Here is a 14,222-nt window from a genome sequence, read left to right as displayed (position 1 = left end):
GTATATGAAGATGGAATTCATTCAGTACCATGGTATGCATCAAACTACAATGTTATTACAATCTGATACCATCAGTGCACCATGGGTCATTGCTTTTGCAGAAGGGAAGGCAGACATATTGTTTTATCTATGTGTGTGTGTTTTCTGCAGTGCTGGTTGTGTTGAGATATTTGTACAGTTGTACCTCTCCTGGCCTGATCTTGATGTAGAAGTTGCTGCGTTTGTAGGAGATCTTGAGGATTTTGGGCCAGGCGAAACGGTTTATCCGCAGACGATCCTTATAGATTAACAAACCGTTTGAACACACCCCCAACATGATATCAACTCCCTCACAGTCCTGTTGAAAACAAAATTGTGTCATTATCAAAATGTGAGCAAATTCCAAAAACATCCACTTCCAACTTTGTGTAGACACGAGATTTGTTTACATTCGGGCACATTTGTTGTTTACTTCCGATTTACAAGTATGCAACAACTGTGACAACTGTTCACATCTATGAATAACAACATAAATTATTCGCCATAAAAACAAAGGTTGCAACTCCCGATGTCTTTGATTACAACAACAACTATCAGAAGAATTCTAACCAAGGGAGCAATATTTTTTTTACATGAAAATGTGCTTTTATTGCAGTCACAGCTCAAGTCTCCAGAGAATATCTAATCTCTGAGCTAAAGCATTTGTTTTCAAAATTGCTAACCACAATTTATGTCAACATTGCATGTGTATGTGCTGTTGTTGTTGTTTTTTTTTTTTGCACTTGAACTGCACAAGCTTAATTTTGCACTTAAAAAAGCTATATATATATATATATATATATATATATATATATATATATATATATATATATATATATATAATTGTGCTGAATCTTACCTATGAAATTATATACGGACCACGCCCACATTAATCTGTTGAAGTCTCCTTTTGTAATCATGTTTTCAAAAACGTTTTTGGTGGAAGAAAACGCCATACTGTTGATAAATCAATGTTTTTTCAAACTTAACCGGATTCGTGTGCACGTGGTGTAAAACTATTTATTTCCAGGTTTAAAATAGATTCTGAATTTTGGATTTTCAGTGTGTATTCTTGAACCCCACTGTATTTTATTTTATTTTTAGATTAGTTCAGTTTGCCTATTGAGAAGACACTGGTTTGGAATGCTCAGAGTCTATAAAAATAAAAGGTTTTATGACCTTAGAACAAATAAACATGGTCAAATATACATAAACACAATCATGCACACATGACTTTACGTCATCTACTCTCACAGCTACATTTAAAGCTCATTTCTTTCAACGCCTTCATGTTATTAGATGTCTAATGTAATTTGAATGTGATCATTAGAATATTGAATCATGCCACTGAAGTCTCTCATCGCTCAAGCACTTATCTTAACACAATGCTTCTACGTAACGTCCTAAATGGGTCTTTATCGCTAGAGCTTTTGGCCCGTCGAGCACATGTCATTGATCCGACTGTGTTAACTGTAGAGCTGAGACAGAAATCAATACTGCCGATAACAGCTTGAGCTCAGACTTTCTGTCACCGAGTGAAGCTTTTAACAGTTCTGCAGCTCTCTGATCAGCGTATCATGTGACCTCTGACCCTCTGAAGAGAGCACGAGGTTCTGCTGCTGCTCATTTTCCATTAAACAAAACCTGGGTGAATCTCACGAAACCTGTCAAGAACATGTCTGGTTCATTTTTCACCTCAAAAATCAAAAGAAACATTAACACAAATGCAGCTTTTATGACCTCATATTAAGAAATCACATGGACTATTTGTAATTTAAAATTAATGTGTCACATGGCAGAATGATTTAAAATGAATTAGTGAAGGCAAAAAGGTGTTTAAAAATAGTAAAAAGAAAAACAATTACAAAGATGACCAGTTACAGTACCCAAAAATGTACATTTCACTTAAAACATTCACATAACTCTGAACACAAACCCTTTACAATAAGGCTGAAGTAACAATACTTTCACAGCATTTCTTAATCTTGGTTCATGTCAATTTCAACATATACATTTTTTAAATAAGTTAATGCAATATGAACTAATGACGAACAATTGCATTTTCACAAATTAACATTAACCAAGCTCAATAAATACTGTAAAAAATATTTTTCATTGTTTCTTCATGATGCTTAATGCATTTACCAATGTTAACAAACACTACCTTACAGTAAAGTGTTACAATTTTAACCTAAATATTTTTTAATAATATCAAGCAATTATTTGACATGCTTTTTATTCATTCTGATTGAAATAAAAATCTTTGTATTACAGTCATTTTTACTGAATGGTTTGAAGGGTTCACTGTAATACACAAAACAACTACAGTACAACAGTAATAAGAATGTAATTAGAATCACCATTGGGAAAAATGAGAATTACAAACAACCGGAAAAATGAATAAATAATATTAGTCCTGACTATACATTTCTAAAACATATTTAATTTATATTTTAGGGGTGAACTGTGACCTGGAAACGTTCTTTGGTAAATCATCTTTGTGGTTCAAGCACATAACACCAAATGTGAGTAATAAAGATTTCACAACTTTATCAGATCTGGATTCAAACACATTCACTACAGATTTGTGCTGAAAATGTGTGTGGCTTAAAAAAAACAACAACAAAAAAAAAAAAACACAGTTAAAAAAAAAATTCAGGGACAGGAAATTACCTCTAAATCTAATAAAACATTTATAATATTCCCTGCATGTTTCTGGACTGTTTACTAGATACCAAAGGGCTCAATTAAAAAACTCTCGACACCAGATATGCCTTCTATAAGGACAGAATAAGACTAATACACCACCATGTGTCAGTCCTTAAAGGTCATGAGATACTCCAGGCTGAGTGGAAGAGAAAACACTAGTCTAACTGAATACCACAAGCTTTTCCTTCAGCTGCAGTATTTAAGAGAGAGAGGTCGTTGTGGAGAAAAGTACAGTTTGGATTACAGACTGAATATGGGAAAACAGCCAGGGAGCTGATATTCCTCTGCGAGTTTAAAAATGGCAACAGCATTTTTTCCCAGACCTTGACCCCCCCCCATTACTGCTGAACACACTCACACACACTGTGTGAGTGTTTGTTCAGCTGAAGTCACCCCGTGTCATTCTCATTAGGTCTAGAGGCCAGCAGATAATGGATTTTGTCGATAAGGATAATTGGAGTGGGGGTAAAATAAAATCAAATAAATGATCCATGGTTGCTGCCAAAGTTGATTACACACTAAGGAACTGCACTTGAGTACACAAAAGTGGGGGGTCTGAGCTTCTCTTCATGTGAACTGCAGAATGATCTGTGATTAATGTGAAAGTAAAACATTCTGTAAGTGAACCGCTATGACGAACACTCTGTTGCAAAATCAGGTGAGCTGTCAAACTGTTTGCACAGGCCGCTAACTTCTGAGCCAGCACACTTACTGAAATGGCACCTCAAAAACTTTTCACTCAAAATAATTAGAAGAATCAGAGCTCCAGACTTCAACAAAAAAATGTAAATAAAGAACTGTGACGATAATTTAAAATCATCTCTGTGAATGTATCGGAGTCTTAAGTGTCGTATTATACAGACGAGAGAGACGATGTTCTACCTTAGCGTGATGCAAATCCACACCGTACATAGAGAGCTTTTTTGCATTTTCCAAAAACTGGGCATCTGCTTGGGCCGGAGTCATACCCCTGAAAGAGAAGAGGGTAGAAGATGATTTATAGTTGAGATATGAGTTTACTACATGACTGAGACAAGCATAAATCTCAGCAGTCGAACCTTCACATCCCATCAGCACAGAGGAGGTGAAAACAGATTTAGACTGACTGTTTCTTACACACTGTGGGCTTTGTCCTGTCCTGCACTGGGATGTTTGGGAACGGGGCATGAGACACTTGTAATGGTCTATCACAGGGGTCTTCAATTAAAGTCCCAAGAGGTTCAGCCTCTAAATGAAAGGTCAGGCCGTTTGAAGGTCTGTTTATTATGGCTATGAATTTAAATAAGCAATGTGAATTTAAAATAAATCAGTGGTGTATGCTGGAATAGGAAAAGAATGCATTCATAAATTCATCTGGGAATCAAATCGTCGGGTGGAAATATTTATGACCAGTAAATAATCTCATTCAAGCCCAAAACGTAATTTTGCTCACTGCTGCAGAGGATTTACACATCACGCCCCCACCCCCCCACAAAAAAAACAACAACCTGAAATCTGCTTTCACAGTTCAGACTGAAAATGATTTCCAAAATTCAGTTGAATTCTGATTTGACAATCCAAAGACAGAATTTCATGCAGTTTTGTGCTTTTAAAAACAAAATAGATAACAGTACTGATGTGGGAAGAATTCTGTTTAGAGATTCTTTCTTTTTTCTGTAATTCTTTCTTTGTAACATTTTCTGGCTTTTTTCTTTTCTATTTCTTTTATTCATTCTTTTTCTTTCTTTCTTTCCTTCTTACTGTCTTTCGCTTTTTTATATCTTTCTTTCTCCCTTTCTTTTTTGTTTCTGTCTTTTCCTTTCTTTCTTTTTATTTATCTCTTTTCTTTCATCTTTTGTTCTCTTTCTTTTTCCTGTCTTTCTTTCTACCTTTCTTTTTTATTTCTTTCCTTTATCTTTTTCTTTTGATCTTTTTTCTATTATTTGTTCTTTTTCATTCTTTTCTCATTCTGTCTTTATTTTCATCTTTCTTTTTCTTTTGTTCTGATTTTATCTATTCAAAATGTTTGGTCATTGGGCCGGTTAGTTGATATGTCAGACCTGTGGGACTTGTGCAGCTCCACCACCTTCTCCTCCAGCTCCTTGGTCTGGTTTGGAGCGAACTGGAAGTCTGATATGTAGTCCAGACGATGTTCTTCCGGGTCATAGTCACCAAGCTCAGCCTGCAGGGCGTATGATCCGAGCAGTGCATGTGTGACAAACGAACAGGGTAACCTTCCTGATGCAATATCCTGCCTCAACTGAAGGCACAACAGAAACCTGCAGAGATGAGGGGAGAAAAAGAGAGAAACTTAAAGAGTCTTTTTATGTGTCAGACACATTAACCTTGACCTACATTGTTCCCTTGTGAAAATAATATGTGCAAACAGGTGTATGTTTGACTGATAATAAGAGGGAAACCTCTGACTCCTACTTTCACTCTGACTGAGAAATCAGTGTTTTACAGGCAGTTAAAGGGTGCATGTTTAACTAAACAAAGACTGCAGGAAAAGAAGATGAGTTTTTGTCTTATGGCCTGCACGTTCAAACACACTAAGAAGTTTTAACTATTGTGCTCTTACTGTGAACAAGTCATCTAACCTCAGGTTGCTCCATGGGAACTGTCACTTTAAAAAATATAATGTCATGCACTTTGTATAAAAGCGTCAGCTGACTGACAACTTCCTACACTTGCATTCACATTCTACATTAAATATAGTATTTACTATATATTTAATTAAATTACAAAGGGAATCCAAAAACAATCAATGAATTACAAGAATATTACCAGTGTTAAAAGCATTATACCATAGTAAACACAAATGGGTCATAGAGGGCCCACATCTGCATTCCAGAGGTACTGGGGCTGAAAAATTTGGGCAAAAAAATCGAATTGTGATTATTTGGAAAAATATTGCGATTGCAATATGAGCTGCGATATGATAAACATTGAAAAAGGTGATTCCTTTTAACCAAAATAAACCCATGTTTTGCTGAATGTTTTGAGTCCTCTTAAAAGATCCAAACTGAATAAAACAGTGAAACACAGAGGAAAATGAAAACATTACAATCATATTCATGAAAAGGGTCAGCTCACTTTTCATCATTATTTTTTGAAACCCAGTCAACTTTAATATTCTATTATTGTACAATAATAATAATAATAATAATAATAAAGACATATTATTGAAATATATTATTGTTTAATAATATTGAGAATATTTATTATAATTAAATAGTAATATATTTATTTCAGAATTTCTTAACTCGTTCATGGCACTGCTATTCAGTCCAGTTAAACCCTCAAGCCTATATTGTGGCGGAAAACTGAAGGAACTGATATTTCTGGTGTTTGTAGTTGAGTTGACAACAGCTTTTTAATGCCATGTCAGCAACTAAGGCTATTCTCATGGCAGGAACTGTGCTGTTTGTAAAGGGTTTAAGTTTTTCAACAAGTACATAGAGTTTTATAAATGTAATAAATAATTATAAAAGGGTAAAACTATATAAGATATTTCAAATGGACAAAACTTTTCCTGGTATGATCAATGAAATGGAATCACTGCGCTCCACCGGCTCAGGGTGTGTAGATCCCTGAATAAGGGTTGGATAGGCAACAATTACTAAATCAGAATACAGAGTAAATCATTTCTGGTTAATTATGTACTAACTTATAATAAATCTTCTAGGGAAATTTAAAATATTATTCAAAAATACTGGTACATTCTTTGCACAGACCCTTCGTTACAGGACATTTTAAAACATCCTCTCTTATTCATTAACAAAAGATCCCATAATTTAGCAAATAAATTGGTCAAATCTGATGCAGTTACAGAAAAGAAACATGCATTCATAAAGGGTTGTTATTCATGCAGAAACTGTGTGGCTTGCTCCTCTATAATAAGAACCAATCAGTTCACAGATTTACCTATGGGAAAAATCTTTTCCCATATTTTCCCAAATTGATCACATGTTCCACAACTATATGTTAAAATGCCTCTGTCCATTAATCTATGTTGGAAAGACGTCAAGATCTTTAAAAATACGTACAAGTGAACATAAATCAGCTATTAGAAGACATGACGTTACCTCACCAATCTCTAGATATTTTCATGATTGTAATCATGATATAAAACAGTTAACCTTTATAGGAACTGAAAAGGTAGATAGTTTCAGATGAGGTGGGAATGTGGAGAAAAACTTCTACAACGGGAAGCTTATTGGGTGTATTGTTTGAAGTCCATGTCTCCACTGGGTTTTAATGAGGATTTCAATCTCTCCAGTTACCTCTAAGCACCCACAAATAGTCTCTCACCCACACTCTGTAGAATATAAATCATTGTTGTACTGTTATTTTGTTTTTTTCACTTGACTATAGGTGGTGATATTGATTTATGAACATTTATTTTCATCAAATATGTGTTGATGTATTCATGATTTTAGAGTGGCTCATATACTGTGAAGAGGTGAATTGTATGTTTGCATCTTATATGATTGTATTAATATGTACTTGATTAATATTGGATCACTTCACTCATGCACTAAGATGTTTTGTCTAATTAACGAGCTTGTTAAGTAATTAATAAAAGAATCATGTTTGTTGAATGTTCCAATTACCTGTAATTAAAAGTTAATGCCCACATCGGGGAAACCATCAGACTTAAAAAAAAAAACATTTCTGTGCAGTTGTATAACAAAGTTACACACTGAAGAAGGCCGGGAGGCCGAAACGTCTGTGTTCTCCACTACTGTGAGATATGGATAAAATATAAGAAACTGAGGAGGAGGAGTGCGGATCATCTTGTTTTTGAGACCGTTAAAAAACTTTTCCTGATAAAACCTTATTAAACAAATCCCTTAAAGAGCTTACTGAACAAAATCGTTGTCTATTTGCATTAAAAGCAGGGCAGACTAGTAAGATATGTTTAAGAGACAAGGGAGTCTTGCAGTAAAGACATGATGGTGGTTCCCCGCCTTTCAGAATAAATACATGCGTGAGTCTCGAGTGTGCCATGGGATTATTTTAGTAAATTGTAGCAGCCAAACATATCTGAAATTACAAAAATTTGCAATTGAAGTAAATCTGGAGCACTTAAAAAATAATGCGCTCAGCGCACGTACCAGATAGATCACATTTGTGTTTATCGAGCACAGAACAGAGAATTAAAAAAATAAATACAATCAACTAAATGTTAAAAAGTCAGTTCACATGGTCAAAGACACCTTAATTAAAGAATACCTGAAGTTCAAAGTTCACTTGTTTCTACAAGTAAAATTTATAGTCAAAAGTAGACGGCCGTGTGGTTTTTGACCCTCATTTACGTTCTAGGGTTAAAAGTGTTGCCTTATTGTAGTTTAACTACTTTAAGCTATGAGCAGCTTTTAGCTTGTGTTTTTAAAGTAGCTTCTGTAACACTGGTAAAAGTGCTAAATGATAACCACATAACTTTCCGTGAAGATTTTGGGCAGGCCTAATAACATATGTGTGTATCAGTGTGAGTGTACCGTGTTATGTCCTCAGTCAGTTGGGATGGATCAGGAGGGTAAAACTTCACACTGAATGCAAACTGCCACTGAGAGTCTAAAGGGAAAAAAACAAAAACAAAGAAAGAGAAAGAAAATATAGATTAAACAAGAGTAAAAACACAGATTGTATGAAGAGAGAATATCACAGCAGGTCCCGGACTGAAAGTCACCAAGAACAGTATTGACGCAAATTATTGTCTGAAGAAATTTACTGTCAGACCAGAACGTACAACAAAAATTAGGCATAAAATTACAAAATGAGGCTCCTTTTTTGACATGATTGTGTTAAGTTGTTACATCATTTCCACTGGTGTGAAACGTTTCCAAGTTTAAAGAAAATTAGTCATGAAATTGTGTTTTCATGATCATTGATTGCTGCCACTTTCCAGTACTTGGGTACTTGCAGTTGGTATTTAATAAAAGACACAGAAAAAAAACCCACATGTGCCATAAACATACTGTAGGTTGGAGAAAGAGAGAAGAGACAGCAGATGTTAGTGATTATGGTGGAGTCTGAATGGGTGCTGATGTCTGTTTGCTCCATTAGTAAACTAACACTCAGATGTTTCATTGTGTTCATCATTTACAAATGAACGTTTTAAAAGGCTGAAATGGACCACACTTATGATAAAATATCAATATGATGGGCTGGACTGTAAACACATCTCCATGAACCAAACTAAAAGCAGTCAAGTAAATTCATGTGCTCCCAATACAAGTAAACTGAGAGGCGCATGTTGAAAAAGAATTTTTGTTGCATTGTCATTTCCTCTCCTGTATTGCCTTTTTAGTCTCTACAACAGAATATATTTGAATGACATTGCAGGACGAGTCCCATAATTCCCAATAAGCAGACAACACTTGATCAAGACTTTGTCTAGTGTTCTGTCAGTTTTCAAGTAGGGAAGAAAAGATAATGGAAATGTCAAATGTGCATTATTAAACAAAGTTGTGGTCCTGGATGCTGAATGGTAACCAGCAAAAAAGTATGTTGTAATCTGTGCTTGCATTCACACACATCCCGAGACAATCCCGTAAAGATCAAAGTGACATCACGGTGTGACTTCTACTGTACAGCGTCTTGAGTTTACTGATAACTGCATCTTTTCTCTTGAGAATCCTCTTGTAAACAAATAAATTGCGTACAGTACCACTAAACTGACGGTTAATTTAATCGTCTGCGCGAATGGCGAGTTGCTCCCTGGTCCCTGTATGAGATTTGCATGACAGCCAATTCTATTGATTTTATTCCGGCAGTTAGGTCTACTTTTATAAATAGCTCATAAAATTATTTTTGTTTTGTTCGATGTTTATTGTTTTTGTGTTATTGGCTGATGTCTACAAGCTTCAGACGTTAGCATGTTTTACAAGAAAAAATTATTAGGCTATTCATTTGCTGTTAATTTGGTGTTTTTCTTTTCTTTTATTTCTTTTCTTTTCTTTTTTTGCACTAGCAGTGCCATTTTTCTGTATGCCTTAAGCACTTTTTAAACTAAAAAACAAAACAAAAAAACATTAGTAATATACACATTGTACGTCAACTGTTGCATTGCGATTAAGCATTGAGAAGCATCGAGGCAAATGTCATCTTTTCGATCATGATTTCTACAAGCTGAAAAATTGAAAATAAAGTTATATTTGGGAGAAAAACAGAAATGTATCATTTGGAACCTAATGTATTGGGAAATAGCAATAAATTAACTTTCTGTATCGTTATGTTCTTGCCCTTTTTAGGGTTAAGAAAATAAATGTATGAACAAACAGTTGGCCTGTTGTAATGTTGTAAGCACTGTGGCGAGGAACTAGTTATATTGAGTCATAACAAAACTGTTAAACGTGTACTGTGTCTGGTTGTGTTTCTTATGTATCATTAATTAGCCTACACTTACCGTATTTTCACTTACAGTCATCTTCGCAAAATGGGATGTTCACAGAGATTGTACTTTAGGTTTGAAATGTTCCCTTCATGAGACAACACTTTTTTTCATCACAATTTACAAACTGGGTAAACAACATTAACATTTTAAATACCCAAAGTATTCCTACTGAACATTGCAGACTTCAACCATACCATCTATGAGGGGAAAATAAAGTGGTGACATTTGGTGTGCTGCGCTCTGAATGAAAAATTATTTTATCACTAGTGCCCGACCGATTTAACGTTCGGCCGATATTAGCCTTTCACCGATATATCGGTATTGGCGTATATGCTTACCGATATAGGCAGATATGAAAACTTATGAAAACCCAATGCTTGGGGTGATTTAGAGTTGGTGTCATAACGTAGTTTGTCCAGCAGAGCGCGCCCCGACATTGTTTACAGAGCTGAGCTGACGGTGGTTCTGCAGACAGTGCGAAGTTAAGCGGTGCGGAGTTAAGCGGTGTCTACTCGGTAAATTGCTAACTAGTTTGTGAAATACATACTGGAAAGTTAGTAAACAATGATACCATCATTTTCCCTTTTCAATATATCTAATATAACCCTGTCCCTGACAACCATGTCACTCATGTTTATCACATCTGTTTGCTGTGTTAGCCAGCTATAGTTTGTCAGAAATGTAGCAGATTGAAAGATAAACATCAGAGCATCATTTTGCAGCTCAGCAGACAACGGTGCGGTGGTGGATTGTGTCTGTTGAGTGTTGATTTCACGCTACGTTGTTACCTAGTCAGTGAGATGCAATGCTGGAAAGTAAACAAAGTCCATCTTTTACTCTCCGTGACAATGAGCTTATAGCTAATTAGCTAACCACGTAACTACTTTCATACCTTGTCAGCTGAGTGGAAGCTAATGTGTAAACATGTATTCACCAAACTGTTTTGTTCGGGATTCACAGATTGGTACCTCTTTCAACCGAACAATTCCAGTCATTGCATTTACCAAATGTAATATTTAATAGTCTTGTTTTCCACCGTTCAAAGTTTCCCCTGAACTTGTATAGCAGAATACGGTGTAACACTGCTGCTGCTGTTTATCTCTTGACTCGGCAGGTGTAAATGCTTCTTGTTTTACAACCTGCCCCTAATTGACTGGCAGTATTAAAATAGTCAGCATTTGACTGATACTAAACAGTACTGATGTTTATTTAGCTATTTATTGTATTTTTATTCTTTATTTAAATGGTCAGCAACTGACTGACACTGAACATACAGTACTGATTTTTATTGAGCTATAATTTTAATTTATTCTTTCTTAAAATGGTCAGCCATTGACTGATACTAAACATACAGTACTGATGTTTATTTAGCTATTTATTTTATTTTTATTGATTATTTATTTAAATAGTCAGCAACTGACTGATATTAAACAGTACTGATGTTTATTTAGCTATTTATTTTATTTTTTATTGATTATTTAAATGGTCAGCAACTGACTGATACTAAACATACAGTACTGATGTACATTTAGCTATTTATTGTATATTTATTTATTCAGTGTTCATTTCTAGAATTTGTTGACAATGTAATAATAATAATGTCAAATATTCTTTGACAAAAATATTTAAGAAAGCAGCCTCCTGAGTACCTTTGCATAGTCATATCGATGCAAAATCAGTGCACAATCCACATAGAAAAGGTCTGTTTTCATTCCAGCTCAAAAATTAACTATATCGGCCACCATATCGGTAATTTTCCCTCTCTAAAATTGGTCTCAAAAATCCCATATCGGTAATCAGTGAATTTTCCCCCTCTAAAATCGGTATCGGTCTCAAAAATCCCATGTCGGTCGGACCCTATATATCACGTCAGGTTTGTGATGCTGTTAATGTAGCCGGTTGTTTATTAATTTAACTGATATTTACAATGGAAACTAGGGGTCTAACGGTACACAGAAGTCACGGTTCGGTACATACCTTGGTTTTGGGGTCACGGTTCGATAAGAGTTCAGTACAACAGGATAAAGCAACAAATCCCAAATGCTAGGTTTCTTTTCATTTATTTTGAACAGACAGTAGTGCAAATTACAATTTGTTCCACTATTTAGTGGCATTTAGTGCCCCCTGAGATAGTTGGTACAGTACAGCCTCCTTTAGTGTATTAAGCACTAAGCTGTAAACAGAATGCACTCTTGCATAGGCCTTATTTTTTTGTAGGGTTGAAAAAAAACAAAAGGTATTTGGTCACAATCATCTACAAAACTGAAAAGCATCTCTTGTGTTATAAAAGTACAAAATAAATAGAATAATGAAAAAGAAAACTTGTGCATTAGGAGAAGCCATTCTTGTTTTGGGTTGGTGCATAGATGGTCTCTTCTTCTTCTGCTCTTTTTCCTGTTGTGGCGGTTAGCAAACAGCGTTGCATTACCGCACGCGCCCACTACGGGATTGGCGTGTGGATCGCCTGTGACTGACTCAGATGTTATTCTGCGTCTGACTGCATGCACCAAACCGTGACATCAGTACCGTGACGGTTCGGGAAGAATACATGTACCGTTACACCCCTAATGGAAATGTTAATTTATTTACTTGTATACTTAAAAAAAAATAAAAATAAAAAAAAATCTAAAAACATCCCAACACACAATGCAGTGAATAAAAAAAAAATGGCAACGGTTTATGACTGCCGTATGTTTTTTAAACTGCGGTACACAGTGAAACTGTTGAATCTTTATTCTGCACACAAACATTCTCCTTAGCATGATAAATACGTCATCACTACGACTCACACACCCTTCACGGTATCGGCTCTGCTTTTGTTCTCACAGACATGTTCCGAGATTGAACCCTGCAATGTTACTAGGGTCTGATTGGTCCCGGCAATATCCCGGGATCAGAGCCCAGTGTGAATGAGGTTTAGTTCAGCTGTTTTGTACATCAGCTGTTGACATAGCTTTTCCAGTAACAGGCTGCTATCGTTATTCTGTTAAATTGACCAAGTTTTCTACTTAACTACACAAATTAGGGTGTATACATACGTATAGTATTTGTGCCAGAAATATACAGCTCTGATAAAATTTTAAAATATTTCATCTAGGCCTGTCAATTTAACATTTCAAATTAGTGCAATTAATTCTATAAAAAATACAACATAAAAAAATAACCCATATGTTATTTCCGTAAAAAAGTACATATTTTTCTACCACTGGAATAAATTCACAAAGTACATGTAACTTTATGTTTTAATGAGGAGTGTCAGCAGGGGGCAGTCAGCGTGCCTCAGCGCTGTGTGTGTGTGAGATATGTAGCACTTGACTGGATCTCAAACAATGGCTTAATTTAAACAGTAGGAGAAGTTTTTTTTATACCGTAAATTTTTGGTCTATAGTCAATACTTTGCTGAAAATAATTAACAAGTAAGCCTAGTCTGTTCTAATATGTTGGGTAACTTGGTGAATGTACAATGATCACTATGCAAGGCAAGCCGTCGCAAATATATGCCCCTTTTCACGCTGCATTCAGTATCGGATTTGGCTTTTGGAATGTGTCACTTATACACATACAATGTTTTCTGACTGCTGTCTAAGGGTTTCTTTTAGATTAGTTGACTCGTCAAATTACAAAAATTCCAATTAACCGTCAATTAAATTAGTTGTTGCGCACATCCCTAATTATTAGTTTTCTTTTTGTTTTTAGAATGAAGTATGTGATAGAATGCAGAATCTGTTCACAAACGCTCTCTCTCTCTCTCTGTTCTTCTCAACCATCCTCCTTTATACTTAAATTTCTGTTTCTGTATGCATCATTCCAGCTGTGTAATAATTACAGTTATTCACTCTGCAGATGTGCGTGTTCCTGTATTACAGCCAGCGACAATTACACAGACCCACCCAGGAAAACAGTGCTGCTTATGTCCTACAGAGCACCAGGTCCAGAGACACTTCATCATCATCATCATCATCATCATCATCATCATCAGAAATCACAGCCCTATCAACCCACTACACCACAACATAACCACTCATGAGCATTACTGGAAAACAACAGTTTCACTGCTTTACTGTTATTTTATGAGCTCGAAGGGAAGGACTGCTGGACAGAAAGATTCATACAG

General features: G+C 35.5%; 1 protein-coding gene across 9 annotated transcripts in view; it reads right to left on the bottom strand.

Annotated features, from left to right (window-relative positions):
• LOC127409882 (protein 4.1-like) overlaps positions 1–14,222 on the bottom strand; it is a 160,055-nt gene that overhangs the window by 51,511 nt on the left and 94,322 nt on the right. For all 9 annotated transcript variants that reach the window (XM_051644813.1, XM_051644816.1, XM_051644817.1 and 6 more), the window contains exons 7-10: positions 8,211–8,286; positions 4,767–4,985; positions 3,610–3,697; positions 185–337 (exon numbers count right to left, since the gene is read on the bottom strand). In XM_051644813.1, coding sequence (XP_051500773.1) covers positions 185–337; positions 3,610–3,697; positions 4,767–4,985; positions 8,211–8,286 — 536 coding nt within the window. The remainder of the gene's footprint in view (positions 1–184; positions 338–3,609; positions 3,698–4,766; positions 4,986–8,210; positions 8,287–14,222) is intronic.

Source organism: Myxocyprinus asiaticus, chromosome 19 (genome assembly GCF_019703515.2).
Source record: "Myxocyprinus asiaticus isolate MX2 ecotype Aquarium Trade chromosome 19, UBuf_Myxa_2, whole genome shotgun sequence".
NCBI lineage: Eukaryota > Metazoa > Chordata > Actinopteri > Cypriniformes > Catostomidae > Myxocyprinus > Myxocyprinus asiaticus.
Note: the sequence above shows the minus strand (reverse complement) of the source record. Positions and strands in the feature narration are given on the sequence as shown.